This window comes from Lepeophtheirus salmonis, chromosome 6, assembly GCF_016086655.4.
Source record: "Lepeophtheirus salmonis chromosome 6, UVic_Lsal_1.4, whole genome shotgun sequence".
In the NCBI taxonomy this organism is placed as follows: domain Eukaryota; kingdom Metazoa; phylum Arthropoda; class Copepoda; order Siphonostomatoida; family Caligidae; genus Lepeophtheirus; species Lepeophtheirus salmonis.
The window spans coordinates 5592215-5604082 of NC_052136.2; the positions used below are offsets into that span (position 1 = coordinate 5592215).

The 11868-nt window shown below is 32.4% G+C and overlaps 2 protein-coding genes across 3 annotated transcripts; one reads left to right on the forward strand and one right to left on the reverse strand.

The window, feature by feature from the left end:
* Positions 1–649: 649 nt before the first annotated feature.
* Taf11 (TATA-box binding protein associated factor 11) lies at positions 650–2095 on the forward strand. Its single transcript, XM_040713976.2, has 2 exons — positions 650–1009; positions 1068–2095. Exons 1-2 carry the CDS (start codon positions 1005–1007, stop codon positions 1387–1389), a joined length of 327 nt encoding a protein of 108 aa, XP_040569910.2. The 5' UTR covers positions 650–1004; the 3' UTR covers positions 1390–2095.
* Positions 2060–9147, reverse strand: LOC121119333 (armadillo repeat-containing protein 2). Of its 2 annotated transcripts, XM_040713970.2 has the most exons (3): positions 7865–9141; positions 3200–3262; positions 2060–3136 (listed from the first exon to the last, which is right to left on the reverse strand). In XM_040713970.2, the coding sequence occupies exons 1-3, from the start codon at positions 9078–9080 to the stop codon at positions 2355–2357; spliced, it is 2061 nt and encodes a 686-aa protein (XP_040569904.1). In that variant the 5' UTR covers positions 9081–9141; the 3' UTR covers positions 2060–2354. The 2 variants fall into 2 exon arrangements, with proteins under 2 accessions (XP_040569904.1, XP_040569902.1); XM_040713968.2 differs by having other exon boundaries at positions 2060–3262; positions 7865–9147.
* Positions 9148–11868: the final 2721 nt, after the last annotated feature.

Here is an 11868-nt window from a genome sequence, read left to right on the forward strand (position 1 = left end):
AACAATATTGACTCCAGATAAAATCATTCAATATGATTTTTGGACGTTTATTTATATCAATACAACTATTACATTTTGTCGTAGTTGTTAAAGTTATGAACTTGAAATGAACTCAAAATAAATCTGAGGACACGGTAAAATAAATTTAAGGACTGGGAACTTCTGAGCAAAGATTTTCAACCCAGACTTGCAGTACAACAACTTTTTTTACCTCCCTCCCAAGCACCAACAGGATCGAATTTCTCATCCAATATTAATTATAATAACATATATAACATTTTTGACCGGAATAGGTTGAGTAATTTTGCTGTTGCACTTCCAGTTAGTAATATAACTTATTTCTTTATCCTATTAATCCCTAGCAGTTTATGGACGGCCGAATACAAGGTGACTATATATTATATATAGTCACCTTGGCCAAATGGTACCAAAAGAATGACATGTAAACTGCAGCAAACTAGCTATAAAATTACAACCATAGAGAGAAATATAGAATGACTAAGTGAAGAAAAAGGGAGAAGAAAAACGTTTTTTACAGTCAGCTGTCGTAGGTAGGATTTTTTATGTTATGTTTTATAATAACGAATCAAATTTTAGAGGAAATAAAATGAAGGAGAAAAACCTTTAAATATAATATATATCCTACCAGCAGCTGTTTATACAGATACACGTGATAACAGCGTCTTCGATCAGTTTTTATGATTAATTACAACTCAAGGTAAACAAATAACATTATTGTCCTGTCCCATTTTCATTGACTTGAAGAAATAATCGAAAATGTCAGATTCCCCATTGGATAACACCGACACAGATCGAGATGAATCTCCTCCAACAAAAAAGATTAAAGAAGAAGTAGTGGAAGAAGAAATGAGGAGGAAGAAGATGAAGAAGAGGAGGGACTCATTCCGTCTCCCCCTACTCAATCCGAAAAACAACTTGCAGAACCTTCCAATTCCGTGCCTGCGAAAACCAAGGAGCAATTAGAGGAGGAAGAGCGCGAAAAGATGCTGTAAATAATATTAATAATTATTAATTGATAACGCTCTAATAAATGGCATTATTTTAAGTGTTTTAGTTTCCAATTTTACGGAGGATCAGTTGGATCGCTATGAGATGTTCCGTCGCGCCGCATTCCCTAAAGCGACTGTCAAAAGAGTTATGCAAAACATCACTGGATGCTCGGTTGGGCAGAATGTGGTTATTGCAATGGCGGGTATATCTAAAGTATTCGTTGGAGAGATCATTGAAGAGGCTCTTGACGCATTGGAAAGATCATGCGGGGAAACAGATCCTGGGTTACTCAAACCTAAAGACTTGAGAGAAGCTGTACGTCGAGTTGGAATCCGAGGAGGCATGCCCAAATCCAGAAAAAATTGTCCATTCATTTAAAAAACATCACTCCATTGTTATCATTCAATAACTGTATCACAACGAAATGCATTCTTATATTATTTCAAGAGACATACTCATCTCATCTTTTTTATGGAGAAAATCTTGAAAGAGTTGATTATTTTGGATATTTAGCTACTCTATTGGATCAATCCACGCCAAAAAATTCAATTTTTGATTTATTTAATCTTTAATCTACTCAACTGGAAGAGTTCAAAAGCTGATTCATGGAAATGTCATTTGTATTTTCCATTTTTTGTAAATTTGTTGGACATTATTCTAAGCTATTTTTTGAGTTACTAATACTAATCATCTATATTAATTCATTTTATAATCATAAAATTTACATTTTCGGGATTAATATGGTTTACTTAATCTAGGCATGAATTTTGAATATAATTGGATACAAATTGAGCAAGTTATTGATGTTGAAGTGAGAGTTGAATCCATTTTTGGCTCTTCTTTTTGAGGAAAATATATTTGATTGACCAATTGATCTCAAATTTTCAGTATTTTCAAATTAACTAAATTCTAAGATATTTGGCTCACTCTCGTCGTAGTTTTTTTTTTTTTTTTTTTTTTGCGTGTAATGACCCTTAACGGTAATATTTACCATCACAAAAAGTGTATTCTAAAGTTATAAAATAAGATACCTACATAAAATTCAAGATTTCATTTGACAGAAATATATTTCATATTATTATAATTCTTTGATTGCACGCTTTGTTGGATTGTTCTCTATCTTTTTCGTACAAAATTGTCTTGAACTTCGAGTAATCCCATTGGATACATACTTTCTTCTACTCTAAATCAATGCCTCATAATATTTTATAATCATAAATGGATACAAAATTTTAAATGCTACACCCTTATAGATCACTTTAATTCATTGATTGGAATTGATAAATATTTACATATTATATTGAAATCCTATAATTGGCCAGTGTATCAATGTACGAATGAAGTCACTCATCTTCATGGTTGGATGATGATTCCCCACTTAGCGAGGACACTATTTTGTTATATCTAATTAAAAGACCCTGAGATATTGAATATAGATCTTCAAAATCATCTGTATCAATAACAGTTTCGGGAAGATCATCTTGTTGTCTTTGATATAAAACAATGGATAGAATGTCATTGAGGTCCGTGATTTCATCGGCATTGACGTGACATGATTCTAAGTCAATGGAGTAGTTCCATAAAGCTTGGCATACCAGAGTACAAAGTACAAAATCTTCTTCTTTGATACCCTCTTCCAAAATTTCTAATGACTTTTGAAATCCATTTCCTTGACGAAAAATGGGTCTATGTGCAGCGTCAACCATCATATTTACCATCACTCCATAGGTTGAATAATCGTATTCCTTGTTCTTTGACGGTATACTAATCAAGAGACGTTCTAAATATCCATCTGTAGCAAATCGATTGCGTATTTCCGTCTTCCGGCTTAGGTTTCCAAGAACTCGCATGGACTCGGTGGCTAATTGAATATTATCATGAAAGGAGAATTTAGGGATCAATTTGTCATATACGCAATGATGAGAGAAAATAGGATAGAATGATAGATTGTTGAGAGTAGAAACAGTGGATATTAAGAGATCTAATCGACTGTCACTTTCATTAATATCTAAAATACGGAGGATAGTTTCAACGAGATTGGGACATATGGCCATTTCAGTTCCAGCTTCAGGGTTGATACTAGCATTTGCAAATATTCGAATTATCTTCACTGCCACGTCATCTCCTTTGGGTTTATTAAAATAAAATGCCAGTAGTTCGGATAATCTATTAAAAAGATCAGGTTTACCATCATCAAATCGGTTATCATACAAATATTTGCGAATTTCGTCATATTGTCCGAGTAAATTTCCTGGAAATTATTTAAATTATAACGTATTATTACTTTTAGTTATTATTATTTTAATCTAAAATCTAAGGAAAAGTAATCATTAAAAGCAGACTCTAGTAGTGCTGTTAAAGATCATTAATTGCAAAGCTCCCTTCTTGTAACAATTAAATTTTATAGATATATGTATATGGTTGCATATTTTAATTAAATCTAAAATGATATTATGACAAATATATCATATACCATATATTTCATATAGGAAATTAATAAGCTTTCTTTTACAGAAAAATATTTTTATATTCATTAATGATCATTTTATAAACACAACACAGTATTAGTAGTTCGAATCTACTGCAGACGCTTTTCTAAGTACCAAGGACCCTGGTGGCGTCATTGGGATGCGTCTTGGTTATTGATACTACATAAATTAAAAAAGTAAAAATTTAAATAAATTATATCATTATCATAGAAGTGGTTACTCTATTTTTCCTAAGAGATGTTTTACTAAATATAATGCCGAAATTAAGTTTTTAAATTTAATAAACTATCAAACACTAAGGATCAAAATGATGAGCACAAATGAAATTCTGGCTTCATCAGTATTGAATTTGTCTTTTATTCGACAAGCCAAAATCCAAGCCTTCCCTCTTGCAAGGTCTTTCGGGAATCGGTGGTATGAAAAGCCTTTTAGGTTTTTACAAATAGCCACTACAAAGACTCTTTTCGTTTTTTTACCTAATTAAATAAAATATATGAAAAATCAAAAAATATTATAACACATTTTTACGTTACGTCTATGTCTTGATAATTTATGAAATTTAAAAACTTACTTCTGGGATTATATTTAGTAAAATATCGCTTAAGAAATATCAAGTAACCACTTTTTAAATTTATCTAGTATTAATAATCAAGACTCGTCCCAATGACGTCACCAGAAATAGAAAGATTTATTTAATAAATCTGCTGTGCTTGCCGAGCCATTTTCTTGTTGCTAAGACTTGTTCTAGTAAAATTGCTTTAGATGAAGTCTACAACGAGCGTGTGTGGGTAAAGTAGCGAACCAGTGATCGCTCTAGAGACTAAGTACTCATTGCCTCATTTCATCATTTTTTTTTTCTACATGGTGTAATTATTATTCTTTCATTCTTGAGGAGAAGAACATCTAAGTATTGAGTAACTACAAGGTGTGAGGGTGTCCAAGGAAAACAGAGAGTATCACTGATGATTTGTTGGGGAGTTATCTTCTATATTATTAAAGCAGAGTGTGTCTGTTAGTCGACGCACAAATTACTCTGGGTAATTCGAGGTACTCCTGCTAATAATACAATGCTAAGGCTCGGTTTCTCTAACTCAAATTTTTATTCAAGTAGTGCTTAAATTTAACAAAGATGACGGAGTGACGTCATAAGTTCCTAGTTTCAGTTCAAGTCTTATTCTCTATGAGATGGTACAAATAATTCAAAGCTATAAACCAATTTGGTAAAGTCATTAGATTCTTTGTTTAAGTAAAATATTTTCAACCATCTTTAAAATACTCTCGAGAGGATTTTCTTTAATGACGTAGGAAATTTGTTATTTTCTTTGGAGATACAATTCTTGTTGATTCAATTAAAAATGGCAAAACCCTTGGAGATTGCGTAGTTCGTCATTATAGCAACAATGTAATTAGTCCATATCATAAGGTATGGCCGTGGAAAATAAAATAGTATTCTAATGACGTCATTGGGGTAAGAAATAGGGCATGAACAAACTAAAAACCATAAATATCTGCTAGATGGCGCATATGTACTAAGTTGTTGTAATAAACAAATAGGTTAACAAACTACTAATAAACACAGTTGATGGTACCACAATACTCGGACATTTTAGTAAACTTGTAATAAGTAAACAAGGATAATCCTTAGTTTTTGTAAATAGTGCGTATTTATTAGCTGCCCGTTTTTTGGATCTGAAGAATGAATTTTCTTTTCCTTAGCTGTTGAAAATTATTATTTAACTTTTTTTCTTATTACATTCAATTATACTCAAAATATATGTAATTAAACATTCGTGTGTTTTCATAAAAGACAGAGAGGAACTTTGAGTATTTGTTGGGGAGTTTTAATTTTAAGTCCTCTGTTGGACTCAGAGTAGAATTGAGGATCGACATCGGAATAATTCTTGCCAATGTTCCTGTTTATTTTATTTTCCGCCTCCTCCTTCGCTACAGCTGCTTGTAGCTGATGTAATGAAACGTCATGAAAGCTAATCTGCTCTCTTTTAAAATATTCTTCAAAATGTCAGGGTTGCTACGTTTAATTTTTTAACATACCCAAAATACACGTAATTTCGTTAACTACCGATTTTGGTCAGGGTGTTTATCCTTGCAAAAATATACTATTTGTCCAATTTTAGACAAATGGGAATACCAGAGCCCAATAGGGAGCCCTTCAACGTTTAGACCTTTTCGAAAGATCCTCAAAATTCATTAAGACATAACTCCGCTCAGATATAATAATTGCTTCACAATACTCACATTAGGAGGTGCTTTAATTTAAATTTAATTAACAGATGTATTTGCTCAAAAAAAAAAATAGCATGATAACATTACCGTGAAATATTAAAAATAGCAGCCCAGTGAAGCTACAAGTTCAATTTTACAAATTGTTCTACTCCAAAACATACTAAAAAATGATAGGTTACCATGTTGATTTTTGGTTTCTTTTTTTACATCTCCAAAAATCACACGATTTTCATCACTACTCATTCCCGATTATGAATATATTTATTATGAAATCGTGCTGAATATTGATAAATAATGTATTGAACAAAATATTTAAATACGTTCAAACCTATTTTTACCATCATTAAGCTAAAAATAAAAAATATATTTATATTCCCAGCTTCATATCCCCGTGACGTCATTATATAGTAACACAGTTAGGAATTACTGCAACACAAGGTTAATAGAAATACAAGGTTAGACCATCATGTAATCGGGCTTACTAGAAATTTCAATCGGATGTATTGTACCAACTGCTGGGCAAGATAGGTAGATTTTGAAACCTCACGTAACGACTCATTTACTATGACGTCAATATTAAAAGCGTGGTGGAAGTCAAACATAAGTCGTACACGCCTTATGGTGTAACCTTGTATTTCTATTAACCGTGTTGTAACAATAATGAAGTAGTTGACAAGATAAACATTAAATTTCCTACTTCCCAGACCTAATCACAAGTACCTTGGTAGTATTCAAGAAACCCCAACGTACCTAGTGAACAGAAAAGTTGTCGCGTGTCCAACTATATTGTGTCAAGTATTAATCATGTGGTCTTCATTTCGCCACTTCGCTTATAGATTTTGTGGAACTGGGTCTTATTATATAATATGGAACAATAATTAACAAACAGTGGAATGTGTAGGCTTGGATAGGGGGTGAGAAAGTTTTTTGATTAAAAAAAAAGATCATCCCCATAAATAGGGTAAATTTTAGGTTGTAGAAAAAGTAATTTCGTATTTTCCACCTTTTTTTTAAATAAAGTATATCTTCTCCTTTATGGGTCACATCGGATCATATGGTAAGTTTTTGTAAAGGTGTGATTGTATACTACAAACACTTTTTGAACAAAATTGCGCTTGGCAGGTTCAGTCGTAAATTATATTGACTCGAGTATGGATGTCTCAAAGGAAGAAATTTGCCATATTTTACATTTTTACTATCTGAAAAGGAAAAACGAGTCGAAAGCAACCAAGAAAATTTGTGATATATACGGGGGCAATACTCTTTCGATTCGTGTTGCAGAGCAGTGTTCGAGCAATTTTTGTTTCCGCTCAATTCTATCCTCTACTGTAAACAATTCGACCGTTTGAGCCTGGTGAACGAACAGCATTGGTGAATAGGAGACAACAACACATGATCAATATAACACCAGACCACACATATCTTTGATGGCGCGCCAGAAGCTCCGGGAGCTCGAATGAAAAGTTCTTATGCATCCACCCTAGAGTCCAGACCTGGCATCAAGTGACCACCCCTATTTTGTCTATGACCTACGCGTTCGGGGATACAAATTTGGCCTCAATAGAAGCCTGTGAAAATGGGTTATCCGAGTTTTTTACCAGTAGGTACAAAAAAATTGGCTTCTAAAAGAAGGGTTGGATTCTTGTTGCAACAAATGGGGCATACTTCTCTTAAATCAGATGATTGTAACACTTCTTATAAATCATTGAAATAATGCTAAAAATACAGAATTACTATTTCCTCAACCTATTATATTTGCATATTATTTTTTTTTCTATTCGAGATCTGGAAATCTGAATATCATGTGGTACACAATGTCAGAAGTCTTAGAACCACTAATATCTATATTAATCAATCAAAGTTTTCCCTCTGTTTGTTTGTAAATGGCTCATTTTGAGTGTGCGCTTAATATCTGTCAACTGCGTGACCACTTGATCTAAGAAGTAACAATGTAACTAAAGATATATAATAAAAAAGAAAGAAAAGAGTGGACATTTATATTACTAAAGCAAAGTTTTTCTGTTTTTTTGTTGCTTCACCCAGGACTAATAACTCCGAGCAATGCGGGATACTCATGTTAGTAAAATAATAGTTATAATTAATCAATCAAGAATATTTACCTAAGCTGTAAGCAAGCCTTACAACCACTTCTGACTTATTTGAATATTTAAATAGAGTTTCAAGAGTGACAGTAACGAGGGATCTGCTCTCCAAAAAGGCATCACAAACTTCATCATCCGCAGACATTACACTAAAAATTCGAGACAAATTGCACACCACATCCGGATCGTCAATACAGTATTTGAGAATGATTTCCAACTCAGGAAGGCCATTCACAGCTTTCAGTTTATTTCTACCTGATGCAGAGTTTAATGCATTACGAAGCGAAGCTGTCATTTGGAACAAAGCATGTTGAATATTATCGTCTGTGAGCTCAGAGCTTTCTTTCAGAAATTTAGCAATGATTTTAAGATGTAGAACCAAGAGATCCACAAATCCATGTTTTTCAAGTATGTTTAAAATTACGGAATTCATGGATAAGAATTTGATTGTTCCATAGCCATAAATAAGTGCTTGGGGCTCTTCTATAGGATCACCTAAGCCCATAGCTGTAAGAAATTGCTGTAAGAAGTCCTCTTTTTCCACAAATAGTCCATCATTGTCATCTTTTTTGGATAGTTGGAAGGCCGTTTTGAATATTTGAAGACGAGAGGAGCTCTTTGATTTATTATTTTCCTCGTTGATTTTGGATAGAAGGATGTGAAGTATCATAATGATTAATTCCGGTCGCGACTCTAAAAGTTCGAGAATAACACTTACATCTCTTTGGGATATGGATTCACCAAGTATTTTCTTCTGTATACACTTGAATACTTTGAGATGCTGACTCTCCGATTGGGAATTTTTCAGACTTTGACACATGTCATACAGGGACTCTTGATCATCCTCTTTGACCAACTGAAGACGAAACTGTTGACGAATAGAGGAAGAACTCGAGGAGGACGAGGATATGCATGGTAATTTTGAATTAAGAGTGGATGAGTCTTTAGATCCTCCTCCGGATTTTTGTCTTTCTGCAAGAGGTTCTAATTTGATTCCCGAAAGAGGACGGCATTTGTCACCTCCTCCATCAATGGAGGCACTAAAACTTTTATCATAAGAATAGTATCGCTCTTTTTGTCGTGGTGTGAAAGGGCGTTTAGTGGAGAGGGGTCGCATGAATTTGACTTCATTTGATTCTTTAAGACGGACAGATGCTTTTGCTTCGGAAATGATCTCTGCAGATGTCTTTTGTCGCTGATTGAAATAGGATGACAGCACTTTATTCTCATTCATTACGATCTCAATCTAACTATATAGAACACAGTTCTTACTGTCGAGTACTTTTTAAAGTTTGTATTTTGTGTTGTGTAGACTGGATGAAACAGGTAGGTATATATTGATTAATTTCGTGAAAGGTACTTAACATTAACTTTCTGGTCGATTGTTATTTTTATAACCCTTCTTTTTTATTCTAGAAATTTTTCTGATAATATCTACATTCTACAACTAAGTGTTTTTTTACGATACGTGACCTTTTGAAAGCAATTTAAACAATAATTAAACTATAAATAATCAGGGGCGTCTGCAGGATATTATATATATATATATTTAGAGGGGGGGGGGGGCTAGGTTTTTGGAGTTTTTTTAAGATAAAAGAAAAAAAAATCATAGCTATTCACAAAAAATTAAATTTTTTGGAAAAAAATTTCGAAAATCCCAAAAAAAAATTCCAAAAATTAAATTTCAATATTACATTTTGGGAAAAAAATTCACAGCTATTCACACAAATTTTCTAATAGTAAATTTTTTGCTCTGCTGGATAATTAGCCCGAATGACCTTTTTTTAAGAATGTAAATGTTTCAAAAATAAAATTTCACCCCTATCTTTCGCAAATTATTTTTCATCATGACCAAAAAATTTCAAGTAAAAAAACAAAATTCTTTGTTTATTTATTTGTTCTTTTTTTTGGGGGGGGGGGTTCTACGGCCAACCTCCTGCGAACGGCACTGATAATACAGTTGAGGAGTTTAATTCCAAAATAATCTCCATATTTTCTACTTTTAGTGATGTTATAGTTTGTATTGTGTTTAATGATATAAGTACAAAGTATATCTGTTGTTTTTTTTTGTTTAAAAGACATCTATTGTTATACAATATAAAGAGGGACTTCATGAATCATTCCAAATCCAGTTAATTCCGTTTAAATTTTGTTCTAATAATAGAATATTCCAATGTTGATATTCTATTGGTTAAAACTAGTAAAAACCTTTTATTTTCCTTGTATTTGTTAAGGGTCAAATTTAGTTATTTCCATGTAAATAACTGTTATATCTGATTGATTTTTCCTAGAACAGTACAGTCCTTAAGACGGCCGATCCTTCGGACTGTCAACAGATTAAAAAAAGAAGAAATACAGTTGAGTGACGTAATCAAAGACCAAAGTTTATAAGTTTTTAGGAAATTATATGCAGGACTGAAATAGGCCTTACCGGGACTCCAGTCTTCAGTCCTAAATAAAAATCAACACAACACTAGAAATAACTGTCTTTGAGATAAAAGGAATGTTTCAGTTGCTTATAATGTACCATGGTTACCAATCAATTTGTTGGGAATAAAATCTGTTATATAATGTACATATTATTATTTTTTTACTTTTAGATGCGTTATTTATTTTTCAAATGTTAATCATTAGTAGAATTGACATGTTTGTAATGAAAGAACTACCTTTAAAAATTATATAAAGGAATATTAAAGGAAAATAAAAAAAAGGAAAAATGGTTGTTGTGTGCACTCTATCTTCTTTTTTTATTCATTATTTAATAGTTCGTCGTGGTGTTACGTTCTACCACTGAAGTAAGTATTCTTGCCTATGTTTGGTGCAAATTGTTTTAAAAATGTATAATAACATAAATAAATTTGAATATAAACATGATATTTTCCCTGCATTAACGCTTTATTAATAACATCAATCCATATTTTCTCCCCTAAAATCATATAACGGGCAGGTTATATTAACAAGAATCTTAATTCAGTAATACCATATGTCTTGCTCCTGCTTTCTCCTCACGCTCTTTTTTCCTTACAAAAATGTCAACTCCACCAATATGCCATGGAAGATTTTTTTTTTTTTTTCAAAATTAGAAAAAGTGGAAATATCCCCTCATATATGTGTGATGTCAAACAAGGATTTTCTTATCAATCCAATGTTATAATAAAGGAAAATATTCAAGAAAAATAAGGTATTTATTATTATGTTAAATATAATATTTTCCAATTATAGGTCTAATTGAAGGTTACTCCATTAAGATACCACTCTAATGTTGTGCACACTTATAGGTTATAATTAGGTTTAAAATTGAACTTTTAGCTTCGCTGGGCTGCTATTTTTAATATCTCACGGTAATGTTATCATGCTACTTTTTTTTGAGCAAATACATCTGTTAATTAAATTAAAATTAAAGCACCTCCTCATGTGAATATTGTGAAGAAATTATTATATCTGAGCAGAGTTATGTCTTAATGAATTTTGAGGATTTTTCGAAAAGGTCTAAACTTTGAAGGGCTCCCTATTGGGCTCTTTGTCTAAAATTGGACAAATAGTGTATTTTCGCAATGATAAACACCCTGACCAAAATCGGTAGTTAACGAAATTACGTGTATTTTCGGCATGTTAAAAAAATGAAACGTGGCAACCCTGACAATTTGAAGAATGTTTGGAAGGAGGGCAAGTTAGCTGTCATGACGTGTCATTAGATCAACTAATATCCGCTGTGACAAGGGAGGAAGGAGAAAACATATAAATAAGGACATTTGTAAGAATTAATCTTACGTCGATCCTCAATTCTACTCTGAGTCCAACAGAGGACTTAAAATTAAAACTCCCCAACAAATACTCAAAGTTCTCTAACAATTCTCAAAACTTTTATATGCACACATGAACGTTCAATCCGGAAGGAAGTTGACTACTTAGAAGTTAAATAATAATAACAACAGCTTAGGATAAGCAAATGGATTCTTCAGATTACCGACTCAAAACGAAAAAAAACTGTACTCAATCCACCCGATTTTCATCACTAAAAA